The sequence below is a fragment of the Ambystoma mexicanum genome, chromosome 3p, assembly GCF_040938575.1.
Source record: "Ambystoma mexicanum isolate Mex_15411 chromosome 3p, UKY_AmexF1_1, whole genome shotgun sequence".
NCBI lineage: Eukaryota > Metazoa > Chordata > Amphibia > Caudata > Ambystomatidae > Ambystoma > Ambystoma mexicanum.
This window is the reverse complement of record NC_090925.1, coordinates 912,579,982-912,595,150: the sequence shown is the minus strand read 5'-3', so window position 1 is coordinate 912,595,150 and position 15,169 is coordinate 912,579,982. Positions and strand designations below refer to the sequence as shown.

General features: G+C 45.8%; 1 protein-coding gene across 2 annotated transcripts in view; it reads left to right on the top strand.

Annotated features, from left to right (window-relative positions):
* SPNS1 (SPNS lysolipid transporter 1, lysophospholipid) overlaps positions 1-15,169 on the top strand; it is an 824,969-nt gene that overhangs the window by 461,713 nt on the left and 348,087 nt on the right. For both annotated transcript variants that reach the window (XM_069652177.1, XM_069652176.1), the window contains exon 7: positions 12,014-12,156. In XM_069652177.1, coding sequence (XP_069508278.1) covers positions 12,014-12,156 — 143 coding nt within the window. The remainder of the gene's footprint in view (positions 1-12,013; positions 12,157-15,169) is intronic.

Here is a 15,169-nt window from a genome sequence, read left to right as displayed (position 1 = left end):
GAGAGAAAACTGGAGATCACATAGATGAAACATTACTAGTTATAACAGCAATTAACATCATACAAAGTTGGTACCTGACAATGTATTATTCAACCATTCTTTCTCTGCCACATTTCTCGCATGCTATCAGTAATCACTTAAGATGAATACATTTCTGATAAATAACTTATCCTTTTACAAACATTAAAAGCCTGTCATATGTGAAAGGGCCACAATTCTCGATTACAGATGATTCCATTTCTATTATATTACTTTCATTTAAATTGGAATTAAGTTTTTAAGCAGGACATTGTTACTATATACATAGATTTTAGAGTCCCATAACACTATTTTATGTAATTCTGCTGTTTAGTTTGCCTTTAGTGGCCCAGTGGAGCTATGTTCCTGGGTGTTAAACTGTGTGTTTCCAACACCAAGACTGTCTGTGAGATCTCTCTCTAACTCAATTTTCATTCGTTCATAGACAGACTTGGTGACCCAGTCTTTTTTTATTTTTGTGAATGCTAACCCATAACACAATTCTCCTGCTACACCAGCAGTTCTGACCTGTTGTCTACCAGCGTTCTCATTATGAACAAGAACAGCCAGATGTGTACGCCCTCCATACTGTTTATGTATTTGAGAAACCTGCTCTGAAACTCAATATCCCCCAGTGTGACAAAATTCTGTGAGGCCATTCATATGTCTACTGAGTCCTTTTTTGCACACTATCTGTATAGGGCTGTATGAGGAGGCGACCCAGGCACCAGCCACTTTTTCCTTCACTTCTTTCTCGCTCAGATGCAGATGTGCCCATTCTTGACAGTGTGCGTCTTTGCCCCTCATGAATGTTTGTTAGCAGCATGGTGGAGGAGTGGATGAGTGATTGGCACTTTTCCGACATTATGTCCACTGAACTTTCACATTTTCTAGGACTCCAACAGAGATTATTTCTTATGGACTGCGGCTATTTCAGTAACTCTTTGCAGCACTTTTCCTCTGCCGAGTTGATTTTCTTAGAAAAACATTTTGATACATGCCAAATGTTGAATTGATGTCTCGTCTGTGGGAACCTCTATCACATGACTTTGACTATGCCCACATATCTGTTTGTGGCTGTTAACTTCTATTGAAGAATTTTATTGTGAATGTGTATATAATAGTAGTAAATGTTTAGTGTGTAACTTTCCGAAAATATAGCTAAAGAGCTATATGTTTCTCATGGAAGTAAGGCAACGCAGAGCAACACAAATTTGAATCCCAGTCCCACGCTTAGAGACTGGTCTCTAGTAATTAGTGCATTACAAAAGATATATTAATTTTCCCTATGGTTTTTCATTGCTAAGAGTTTGTTTTAGGCTTAAATAACTGTATTTATATACGTGCTGCCTAACGTGCTATTAAGAATGCTCTGTGTATGCCTAACTGAACCCTTTGCTGCTCTCGCACTTCCTAAATCTAAGCCTTGCTGCTCAGTTACACTACTCAGATAATTTGGCTAGACATTAGTTTCTTTATCGGTTCACCAGAACAGGGTGGCCTCTCAGAATCTGGCTGGTACCCTCCTCCCCTCCCACCTCTCAACCATGATGGTTAATCGCCACCTCCTTAGCACACCTCCTAGGGCAGCCCTCTGCCCGGCAGCCCCTGCAACTATGGGCCCCAAACCAAAGTGCGGCTCCTACACAGGCGGCTTCAGATCGTGTCTGCAGGTGTCAGCAGGGGAAGCCAGTAGCCAGCCGTCAACCAGCATCACCCACCCAAGTTAGTGTGGCATGGGTGGGGCTAGAGCACTTAGATGGAATTATGAATGTTGGCTTGCTTCGCTTGTAAATGGAATTCTGAATGGTAGCATGTCCCATACTTAGATGGAATTGTAAATGTTAGCATGTGCCTCACTTAGATGAAAATGTGAACATTGGCCTGAGTCGCATCTAGATAGAATGCAATTGTCAGCACGTCCCACACTTGGATGGAATTCTGAATGGTAGCATGTCCCATACTTAGATGGAATTGTAAATGGTAGCATGTGCCACACTTAGATGGAATTGTGAATGGTAGCATGTCCCATACTTAGATGGAATTGTAAATGTCCCCACGTGCCACACTTGGATGGAATTGTGAATGTCCCCACGTGCCACACTTGGATGGAATTGTGAATGTCACCACGTGCCACACTTAGATGGAATTGTGACTGTCACCACGTGCCACATTTAGATGGAATTGTGAATGGTATCATGTCCCATACTTAGATGGAATTGTAAATGTTAGCATGTGCCACACTTAGATAGAATTGTGAACGGTAGTATGTCCAACACGTAGATGGAATTGTGAACGGCAGCATGTGCCTCACTTAGATGAAATTGTGAATATTAGCGTGAGTCGCATCTAGATAGAATGCAATTGTCAGCATGTCCCACACTTGGATGGAATAGTGAACGGTAGCATGTCCCACACTTAGAATTGTGAATGGTAGCATGTCCAACACTTAGATGGAATTGTGAATGGTAGCATGTGCCTCTCTTAGATGAAATCGTGAACACTAGCCTGAGTCGCTTCTAGATAGAATGCAATTGTCACCATGTCCCACACTTGGATGGAATTCTAAATGGTACTATGTGCCACACTTAGATGGAATTGTGAATGTAGCATGTACCACACTTAGATGAATTTGTGAACATTACCTTGAGTCACATCCAGATAGAATGTGATTGTTAGCATGTCCCACACCTAGATAGAATTGTGAATGTTAACTTGTCCCACATTTAGATGGAATTGTGAATTTTAGCATGTGCCACACTTAGATGAAATCATGAGCATTAGCCTGAGTCGCATTGGGATAGAAATGTGAAGGTTTGCATGTCCCACACCTAGACGGAATTATGAAAGTTAACATGTCCCACACTTAGATGGAATTGTGAATGTTAGCATGTGCCACACTTAGATGAAATCATGAGCATTAGCGTGACACGCATCTTGATAGAATTGTAAAGGTTAGCATGTCCCTGCATGTCCCACACCTAGACAGAATTGTGAATGTTAGCATGTCAAACACTTGGGTGGAGTTGTGAACATTACCCTGAATCGCATCTAGATAGAAATACGAATGTAAATGTTAGCATGCCCCACGCGTATGTCACTGTGTACCCTGCGTTCCTGTTCCACATGCTGTTACTATATATCCGTATGCCCCCCTCCTGTCGTTATAAACCCAGCCCCTTGTCACTGTGTGTCCGTGTGTCACTGTGTTCCCTGCCATCCTGTTCACGTGCCTGGTCTCGAGCGCTCTTAAGATAATCATATCACATCACATCACTATGCTTATTCTCTACTATACACCATCACACAACTAGAACACAGCTATACCCCTGACATATTCGGCCTAGCTGTTCACATACGAGTACTACCCCATGAACACCTCATCACCCTAATAAAACGCAGCTAGCCGATGACATTCCGGCCTAGTTGCTCCCATAAGCGTCCTTCAGGCCTAACGCAGCCAGAACCCAGTCTGGGTGTCTACCCACCAGACTGCACACATCCAGCTGATATCTTCAGCACCTCACCCAACACTAGGATGCAGCTACCATCTGACAATTACATCAGCTGCACACATATCTAGAGCACCCACGCACCCTACGACGCTCTCTCTCTTTCTACTGACCAGAACTGCGGTTCCCGAGGCCGTTCAACCTACCAGCGCTTTGAGATCATACCAATGATATATAAAGCGCTATATAAATGGCAAGTAACATAACACAAAATAACAGAATCTGTCCACAGGGCTGAGTCTGAAAATCCATCTTAACGTGTTCCTCGACCACACCTTTAGAAAGCAGAGTGGAACTCAGAAACCAGATACTTATGATCTGCTTCCATCCCCCCGCATGTGTCCCATCTGCATCTCCAACAATCCCACTTATGAACCCTACACTCCTTTTTTTCTTACAGAGCCACGTGCAGTGAGACAACCTATAGCAAAGGGTATAGCAAAAGGGTGCTCTACAATATCACTTACATTGCACTTCAAAGCTGATATGAAGCTATATAGAGCATAGGGGCAGAGTGGCATCTTCAGAAATATATTTGGATATACACGTGTCCCAGACAATAAATAGATACGTGAGTGGTGGCATTTTCTTTTTACGTGCATGTATTATGTTTCTTATTTATTTGTTTTGGATCACAGTATGTTCTCTTGACATGGAAGAAATCGCATTTCTGTCATGCGCTCTATGTACATGCCATGTCTACACAGTATTTTTGTGAAATAATATACTATAGGGACAGTGGGCCTCATTATGAGTCAGCCGGTCCGGAAACAACGGTGGCGGTAAATCCGCTGCCATCGTTGTTTCCGGACCGGCTGATTCCGAGTCCTGCAGGCGGGAGGTGTCACTCCCGTCAGGTCTGACCTGGCGGAAGTAACACCACCCGCCTGCAGGCGGACATGGACACACCGGCTCTGTCACAGACGGAACCGGTGTTTCCATGGTCCCCATCCCCATGGAGTCCTATAGGACTCCATGGGAATGGGTATTTACAGAATTCCGCCTCCGGAATTACCGGGTCACCGGGGTTGTAATGCTCCGGTGATTCCGCAATCATGGAGGCGGAATGGTATTACCGGTCCAGCGGCAGCCTGCCGGTTTTTCCGGCACGGCTACCGCCAGACTCGTAATGAGGCCCAGTGTCTACTATCGACTTTTTATGTGGTGTTTAGTTGCATTCAAATGTATATTTCTCATCTTGTTGACTAATGTATATTTGGATTTAAACAGTTGTATATTAGCAATCATGATACGTATCTATGTGGCCCTGTTTCGACAGATACATTTTTTGATGAGATATGGACCGTTGGCACATAATCTCAAAAACCTCTTCATAGCAAAATCAAACTAAATTCCCTGGAGCTTAAGCACTATCGTTCTGGTCTTCCTTTGTAATGTGACATGTCCATGTATATACATTTTGTAGGATTAGAAATCTAATTATTGTATAACGGTGTACCAAGCATCACAATGAATTATCACACACTTATTGTTTGTTAGGTTTATATTTTTTTAAAGCATCAGTGCATGCATCACTGGTGTTTAATGTGTCAGAGTATAGGTGATATGTTGGGTCCAGAAATAATGGGAAAAGCAATAACTGTTTCTTCATCGATTGGAAAACAACATGCAATGAATATAATGAATGAATTTTTTTTTAAACTGGTTTTGGACAAAAATACTGCAACAAAACATAAAATTGAAACAGAAATTCAGTTTTTTTGTAAAATAAAAAAACTGTTGTATGCTGATTGATTGGCCTGTATTTCAATGAACCCTATGTATTGACCCGTCGGACTTGGAAACTCCTTCCTTATTGCTCATACAACACATGCTGGTATAGCTCTATGGACTCTGACTTCCGGTCTTCGGTGAATCCACCAAGTATAGGCTGCATACGCCACAAGCCTGTACCTTCTGTTAAAACATTGAAAATGTTCAATTATCAGAAAAGAACTGTAAAGTTACATTTTTGGGGATTTCTTTTTGAATTTTAAATTACTGAGCATCTGGGTTTGACAATAAATAGAGGCCAAATCAGTGGGAGTATTTTTCTGAAAATACATTTTTGTTGAGGTTTTGTTTGTGAATAGAAACTTTGTAAGTAACGGGGAACAATGATTGGTTAACTATAAAAAACAAGAATTGTAAAATAACTAAGATAGAAAAACTTGAGCTTGCAGGACATGTGGATTGCAAAGTAATTTCAAACAAATTGCAAGTCGATTAAACGGTGAAATGGACAACATACTTACTCATTATTGGATATACGTGGACGAACAGTGCCACAAAGTTCATGCACAAGGGCCACCAGCATTTAAAGAACCAAATGTGTAAGACCCGCTACCCTCAAGTCACCTTGCTGTGTGATGCATAGTTATGAGGGATCATTTTAAGATAGAAAGGCCCTGCAGGTGGAGTCTTCTCTGCAACATATACTTTCTCCCAATGTTGGTATCAGTTGACATTGATGCACCAACTGGAAACGTCTTCCATTGTATTAGGACCTGAATCTGGAGAATGTATCATTTATCTCCTCCATTTCTTCGAAGCTTTGCATTGATTCCATTTCTTCGTCCGTGTATCCGGGTCATACATGGACTCCTGAATAACCGACATACGTGTTGATAGACACAATAACAAACAAAACTGTTGAAAAAGAAAGAAAAAAACAGGCATTACATTTAAAATCAACACGAAATTCACAATCTGCTTACAATAAAATAATGTAAACCTAATAGTTCATGACAAAAGCTTGAGTTAGAAAGGGAAAGGGTGGGAGAAATTGAAAAAAAAAACATTGCTTGAACGTGTCAATAGGTTCATGGTTCCAGAAAAACACTAGTAGAGACGTATTGAGATAAATAGCTAAATCTCATGGTATAATTGCTTCACAATGTGCCTATTGAAGCGAGCGCTTTGCGGTAGTAGAAACACATAAATAACCATACTGGTTTCATTGTAGCCAATCAGGGTTTGAAATTGCTGGAAGAAAGATGTTTAAGTCCTGGTTCCATCCTAGGAGAACCTGATTAACTTGAATCCAGCAGCTACCAGGAGCTACATCCGGCTCCCTCGGCCAACTGGCACCTTGCAAACCTGCATATGTTTCATTAACTTTGTGTATTTGGGAATGTGATTAAAAAAGAATAAGGACACGTTTAATGGATCATACAGAATTGGGCAAAAAGTTTGTCTCTGCTATAGAAGTTAGATTTGCAATGAATCTTATACTCACTTATGGTTCAACAGCGGTAGCTCCTGCCAACTGAGTGATGCTATATGGTTTTAGCGCCTGCTCATCGAATCTTAGTTTCGGACCCTGGAGTTATTAGTAGTTTGCCAGATATTACGATTCTGGTCATTGAGAAATAAATACAAGGAACACTTATTGATACACGATAATACTGGCATCAGAGAAATGTTTGTTGATTTTAATTAAACACTAAAGGGCCTTGTGCATTTCAGTGGCTATACATGAATGCATTACATGGATAGGATGTTTAGCTGTGCCGTCCACTCACATCACAACCAGAGTGTTTTGTGATGTGTCAGCTGGGCACTTGGCCTTTGGTTGATCATGGTGGAGATTACGTTATCACAAGAGAGCATATGAGAAAAGATGCGGTTCACAGATATTAATCGATTGAAATGTAAGTTATGCTCCACAAAAAAAGAAGTTGATATATGGTGCGATGCAAATGTGATTACGATTAGTCAACTTAAAAAGTGGGTGAACCTTTCCATCAGACAGTATTTTACAGGGACGTAATCATCCTTTATTCACTTCCTCTATGGCCACAGTTTCTGTAGACACTATTGTATTCAATCTGATGTCAAGGCAGATTTGTAATTATGGCAGGGGACTTTCACAAGTTTTTCTAAATGATTTTGCTCACCTTTTACTTTATCCCAAGGTTTATATAGGCTACTGCTTGCTACACTCTTGGAATGGATATGAACGATGATGCTGCTCATGTTTGAGAAGGAACAAGTTACTTACCTGTAACTGTTGTTCTCCAGCATGGGTCTGGCATGGATTCACATGCTCATGAATATTCCCCGTCGTCAGGCTAGGAATCCTCGGTAAAGAAAAAATCAGTTTCATTTTCATTTCTGAACTGTCTTTCTCCTAACAACCAATCACTGGTCTCTGGGTCATACTGCCCCCAGCCAATGACTGCCCTCTACCTAAGCCCCTCCTCTGGCAGCCATCTTCAGATTTGGTAGCACATAAAGTGGCAGTAGGACCAAGAGAAGACCCGCAAAGGGGTAGGTGTGAGGGTTCACATGTGAATCCATACCAGACCCATGCTGGAGAACAACAGTTACAGGTAAGTAACTTGTTCCTTCTCCAGCATGGAGTCTGGCATGGATTCACATGCTCATGAATAACGTATACATAGCAGTACACACATGCACAACCACGGGAGGTGGCAAGGCTCAACATTAAGCATCTCAACATTAAGCATCTCTTATCTCCTCACCAGGCTTACCTTCAAGCGAACAGGTTGCGCAGCACTGCTTGGCCGACTCTGGACTCCTCCCTAGTACCCCTGTCGACGCAGTAGAACTTTGTGAAGGTGTGCGTCGACCTCCACGTAGCAGCCCTTCAGATGTCCAGCTCTGGTCGAATGCGCTCTCGGACGGCCAGGCAACGGTTTGCCATCCGGTGACAATGGGTGATGCAGCCATAGAGCCACCTGAAAATGGAAGCCTTGGAGAGGGCCTTCCCATGGTTCACAGGGCCAAAGTTCACAAAAAGTTGCAACGTCTTCCGAAAACCCTTTGTGCTGTCCACATAGAACTTCAGTGCTCTAGCCACATCCACCGAGTGCAAAGTCCTTTCAGCCGGCGACAAAAGGAAGAATACACGTAACCCCAAGGGCTCATTTAGATGAAAGTCCTACGGCACCTTGGGCATGAAGGAGAGGTGAGTCTGTAGCACCACACTCGTCTCGTCGAATGTCAAATAAGGTGGTTTACAAGAGAGGGCCTGGATCTCTCCCACTGATCGTGCGGAGGTGATGGCCACAAGAAAAGCTGTTTTCCACGACAAAAACTTCAGTGGCACCGAATGCATAGACTCGAACAGGGGACCCATGAGCCTAGTAAGCACCACATTGAGCTCCCACACCGGGGCCGGAGCCTTCACCGGCAGCAACAAGCAAAATAGTCCTTTGACAAACTCCTTGACCAAACGATGCAACCATAAGGATGATTGTCCAGGAGATCTGGTGTAGCGGGAAATAGCCACCAGATGAACCTTGATGGAAGCATGGGCCACTCCTGCCTTGGCCAATGACAACAAATACGAGAGCACCTGCGGAGCAGTGACTCGTAGAGGGTCGATCTTCTAAGTACGGGACCAAACGGCGAACCTCTTCCACTTGTGCCTGTAGCATTTGAGAGTAGATGAAGCTCTGGCCTTGGCGAGCACCTCCTTACAATCCTCTGGGAGATCGTAGCCCCCAAACTCTAGTGCTGCAGGAGCCAGGCCTTCACGTTCAGTGATCCTGGATCGTGGTGCAGAATCACGCCTCCTTCCCTGGCGAGAAGATCTGCGTCCACCGGAAGCTTGACTGGAGGGGACGCTGACATGTCCAGGAGGTCCGTGTACCATATCTGTCTCGGCCAGGCCGGTGCGACGAGGATCATCCTGCACCGGGACCGTCTGAGTTGATTGACTATTCGAAGAAGCAACAGAAGGAACGCATACAGGAACAGGCCGTCCCAGGGGAAAGAGAATGCGGCCCCCATGATCCTCGGCTGGGGAAACATGCTGGCAAACTTCTGGCACTTGGTGTTTGTCACAGTTGCAAACAGATCGATCTGGGGAGTGCCTCATCTGCAGAACAGGTGATCCAATTGGTCCTGCCGAAGTTCCCACTCGTGGCAAGAGCGCAGCTCCCTGTTGAGAGAGTCGGCGATGGTGTCCTTCACTCCTGCTAGATGAAACAGGATGAGGAACATCCCCTGGGCTCCGGCCCAGTGCCAAAGGTCCTGCGCCTCTTTGGAGAGCGCTGGGGATCTGGTTCCCCCCTGCTTCCGGATGTAGAGGATTGTGGTGATATTGTCCGTGAGGACCGATACCACTTTGCCCTTGAGGGACGGAAGGAAGGACTTGAGTGCCCAAAACACTGCCCGCAGCTCCAACACGTTGATGTGCAACGACTTCTCCTTCGGTAGCCACAGGCCTCTTGCATGAAGACTTCCGGAATGCGCTCCCATCCTCCCAGGAAGGCGTCCATCGTGACCGTCTGAAGCCAAATGAAGGGTTCTTCATGAGGGACAAACCCTTGTTCCAAATGTGATCCAATAACGGGATTGAAAGTACTGTCTTCCTCTTCGCCTCCCGGCGCTGGTAAAGGAAACCCTCTTTCTTCTTCTCTTCCGGGACGAGCTGGAACAGCTCTGAGGCCCTGGAGATCATGGCGTGGAACGACCCAATATCGTCAGGCGATGAAGATCTGGCCGGCTGAGACGGGAGATCCCCCAGGCCACTGTCGTCGTCCGTGTCAGTGCCCGTCGTCGCTGTATCTGGTGGTGTGTCATCCTTCAGTGGGGGAGAGGGAGGCGAGGGGTGAAAGGGCAGAGGGGGGTCATCTCTCCTCCTCTTGGGTGGTGGTTCCTCTGATGGCCTCGGAGCCACGGGCGTGGCTGCCGGCTCAAGAGGCTTCCTTGTTCGGATTTCCAAGCACAGGGTATGCAGAGCCGTAAGAATGTCCACTGAGATATCCCTAGGTGGCTGCTGCGGTGGAGGCGACGGGGACCAGGCATTTGCGGCTTAGGCTTATCTGCTCCTTTGTCACCACCCTGTTGCTCCTCATCTTTCTCCTCGTCGTCGCCATCACCTTCGTCGCCCTCGTTGGGATCCCCCCCCCCCCGTAGGGCCTGCTCTCGGCGCATCTCCCCTCCTGGAGGACCGGGAGGCTGGTGAGCTCTTCCTCTGAGGAAATGTCTGTGCCCTGGAGGACTACCGTGCCCCCCACCCCTTCTCTGCGACCAGGGGAAACGGTTTTGATGAAATGATGGGCATCACCTTCTCCGGAGTCTTCTCGATAGGCTGGAATGAGGACTCCGGCCTGGCAGACAGGGATACCCTCGCCTTATGGGCCACCCCGGCAGCCTTCGCGAGGGGCGCCGCTACTACGTCGATGGATGTGTGGGCTTTCATCTGATGCACCTGGGCCTTGGTGGTCCTGGCGGAGTCTTTGGCCTTCACCTTAGGGGGAGGGTCGGAGTCCCGCTCGCCCAAGGTCTTCTCCATCGGGCCGGGCTGGGTCTTCTCCACAAGCTTACCTGGATGGTCCGACTTCCTCTTCTTTGAAGAACTTGAGCGTTGGCTCGTGGTCGAAGGTGCTGGAGACGCTGAACTCGCCCCGGCCGCTGAGGGTCCCGTCGCAACCGCGCTCCCGAAGGCAGCGGACTCGCGGTGCTTGGCTTTATGTTGGTTCCCCGTGGGAGGGGCGCCCTCAAAGGTCTTACAAGACCGCTCAGCTTTCTTCTTCTGGGCAGGGGCCTTGGCCTGCAGCCACTCGTTAAGGCACTTGCGTCTGTCGGCCCGCGTGCACAGCACCAACTCCCGACAAGCCACGCAGTCATCCTCCACATGCCACTGGTCCGATTGTAGGCAGTAGAGGCACAGGGAATGTCCATCGTCCAAAAAGACATTCCGTAGGTTGCAGCCGGGGCAAACCTTGAAGAGAGGTGTCAAGTCCTTCTTCTCCTCCGCCATGACACACGGTGCAGGCCTCAAAGAAGCTTCCGGAATCCTCCAACAGGAGGCTCAACAAATATCTGACCTTGAGGGGCGCTGAAAAATCTGAAAACGGGTCCCCGTTAATTGGAAGGTTGATCGGTGGAGCTTGAGGCTCTTGAGGCTCGAGTGACCGAATAAAATAGAGTAAAACTCTTCAAAAAACCACAAAAACGCAGTAAAGGTTCGAGAGCTATAGCACAAGGACTCCCAACACTTGAACGTGCAGTAAAAATATGAAGATGACTGCCAGAGGAGGGGCTTAGATAGAGGGCAGTCATCAGCTGGGGGGCATTATGACCCAGAGACCAGTGATTGGTTTTTAGGAGAAAAGACAGTTCAGAAATGTAACAAACTGATTTTTGCTTTACCAAGGATTCCCAGCCTGACGACAGGGAATATTCATGAGCATGTGAATCCATGCCAGACCCCATGCTGGAGAAAGTTGCTAACAGTACCTCTATTGGAAGATCTCCATCATTTTCTTAACCAACCTACCCATACTCCCTAGCTTAGAACTGAGTGGCAGGGAACCTGTAGTGCCTTGTTTTTCTTTTTGTAAATGCAGAAGGTGTTTTAATATAAAAAGGAAGGCGTCCATTTATTTGTATTTTGTTATAATTATAAAAACTCAAATTAAGAGGTCACCCAGACGAATAATTTGATAAAGATACCGTGATGGAGAATTACCCAAAAAGTTAACTTTTCCTTTTTCTCTGAGTAGGTGACACCTGGGTGTGGCATCCTGGCTGTACTGCTATTGATCTTCGTGGTAAAAGAGCCTCCTCGGGGAGCAGTGGAGCGCAAGACTGATCGGACACTTGTGCACACGTCTTGGTGTACTGATATCAAAGCTCTCATCAAGAAGTGAGTATCTGAAGATGCAATGGTGAAAATATGTCTTCTGTTTTCATGGCAGTACTGTATTGCAAATATGCATTCCACAACATTGCAAAAGTATGTTTGCATGTATTTCTTTTGTGCTTCCCTGGTCCGGCTTGAATCCCATATTTTGCTGGAAAAGTAAACCAGTGTGTACACTGTCGTTAAACAGAGCATTAGCAGGGCTAATTTCCAATAGTATGATGTGTTTTCTACTGTGCATCATGCAGAGTGTGGTGCGTTCGCTATAGTGAAGCAAATCTACAGTGGTTTGTTGCAACATTATCACTGTGTCTCTCACCTGATGCAATATAGTGGTGCTGCTCGAAATCATTTCTTTTTAAAGCCTTCCCACCTTTTTCTGTTATGCCCCAGGCATGTTTTACAAATGTTTGTGTGATTCTGGACAGGATTTTGGGTGAAAGGCTTTTTCTATCTTCACTCTTAGGCTCAACCGACTTTTTTTGGGGCACTGGCCAATCCTTATGGCAATCCGTGCAGGACGGCTTCTGTCCCCCATATGTATCCTTTTTTGATGTAGCAATACTACCTCCCTACATTGTTTTCCATTTATTTTGCTTGTCATTTATGTGTGCACTACCATACGCCTACACCTAAACGACCACATTGCTGAGGGCCAACAACCTTAAGAAGTGTCCCTGGACCACTAGATGGACTGGCCAGCTCTCCAGTGGGCTTCCTTGCTAGAACCGTTGACATTGGGCATTTGCCGCCAGAACTTTGGAAGTAACCACCTTGTGGTGCAAGTCGCCTTCCTGCCGTATTTCAACCTCCCAGTTTCAAGGGATCCTGCTTTGGAAGGTAATCTTCAACCGTGACTGGAAGGACGTCTGCCGTCGTCTGTGTGCGGTGGCTGTCGCTGGAACTCTCCCCCCCCCCCTCTAGTGAAGTGTCCTGAAGAGGTCTGCATCAGTGCCTTCTGCATTTCTTCATCTCCTGGTTACCTCTCACTGGACCGAAAGGGCGGGAAGGCTTACTTCCAGCGACCCCCCACATGGGCACCTCCTACGTAAGACACTTTCTGGGGAAAAACTTTGTGAAATTTGGGCACAAGGTCCCACTCATAATAGGGAAGTAAGGCACATATTTTGTGACTTAGTTCCATTCTACTGCATCAATTACCTTCTTTTGTTGAATAAGTTATTGAATGCATTCATAAGCACCTACGGTGACTATATATATATTTATTTATCTTATTTATTTTTGCCATTTGTAGAGTGCACCAAACCGGAAGGCATCAAGCCACTGGTTACAGAAGGTGCAGTTGCAAGAAAATTAGCTTTTAGCCATAGTATCGTTACAGAGATTATGCCAACCAAACAGAGGAGGTTATACATCTTATGAAATTAGCCATGTTTTGAGACCTTTGCGGAAGGACCAGCAGCAAGTTTCAGATCTTAGATGAGGAGGTAGGGTGTTCCAGTTTTTTGCTGCCACCATTGGGAAACTGCGGCCCCCTGCTTTTTGCAGTTTGAATCTGGAGGTGGCTAGTAGGTGGGAGTGGGAGGCCCTGGTTAGTCTATTGGATTGAGATTTCTTGAATTTATTAGATAGATATCTAGGGGCGGTGTATGCCAAGCATTTGTGAGTTAAAGTCAGGGTTTTGAAATGGATCCGATTTCGAATGGGGAGACAAATGACGCTTCTTCTAGCTGAGGAGAGGTGGTCCTTTTTGGGGATACTCGGTGCCGCTCTTAGAGCATTAATTTGAATGACTTGTAGTTTATTGATGTTGCCCGTGATGGTTCCTGTGAAAAGGACAATGCAATAGTCTAACCTAGAGACAATGGGCCTCATTACGAATCAGGCGTTAAGGGGTTAACGGGGCCGTAAACGGCGTCGACCCTTAACGCCTGATTCCGAGGTCCCTTTGCGCCATGGTGAGTTTAACGCCTGCTTTTTGCAGGCGTTAAAATCCATGGCGCTAAGGGACCATGGTGCTAATTACGCCACCGTAATTTACGGTGGCGTAATTAGCGCCTTCCCCACTCCCATTATGCCCTATGGGGCAAAAATGGGAATGGGGAAGGGTAAATGGGAAATGGGGATTTACCCCCCACTCACCTTGGAATGGGGCGGTAAATCCGCCATCCACCATGGTGTAAACGTAGTTTACACCATGGTGGTAAGGGTACGACCCAGGCGGTATCTTACCGCCTGGGTCGTAATGAGGCCCAATGAAGGCCTTTTTGATTGATTGATTGATATTTTATTTATATCATGCTCATACAAAGGTGTTTCAGAGCACAACAAGGCAAGGAAAGGAGAACAGGGGAGAACAAAAACAACGATCTTACTAGGCCCAGTGACATTGAGAACACGCAAGTGCATGGGAGAGGGGGAGGTGGAGAAGTGCATGGAAGGGGGGGAGGAGAGTGTGGAGCGGGGAGAAATAACATACATAAATAATATATTAATAAATAAGAAGGCAACAAACAATGGTAGTGCAGCCAGCAATTGGCAAGTGCTGGGTTTAAGACAGCAGGCTGGGGTAGGTCTGATAAGTGCAGGAAGAAAAGGGGGGGGGGCTGTTTGTTTGTTTATTTGTTTGTTTATTTATTTGGTAATGCGCGCCAAACCCTTGGGTAGCCGGGCGCAACAGTGTAAATGAAAACTTAAGCTTGTTACAGTATTTGGCATGGGAATATAAGACACAAAGGCAAAAAAAGAGCAAATATATACAGTAATATATACAAACATATGTACAAGATCAGGGTATATCTGGGATGTCCGAGGCACTCTAGCGAGACTATCTAAGCAGACGGCTATATGATTGGGTTCATAGGTTGGGCTGTGGAACTGGCGTCATATAAAGGCTGGTAGCACGCAGCCATTTGATTATCTTGATTCTGAATTTAGGGTACAGTTGTTCAGTTCTGAGGTTGAGCAGTAACTTGTTCCAGCAGTGAGCAGCTTTGACCGGAAAACTGGTTCCTCCCGCAGTCGAGCGTTTGAACCTAGTGATCTCTAATTTAAA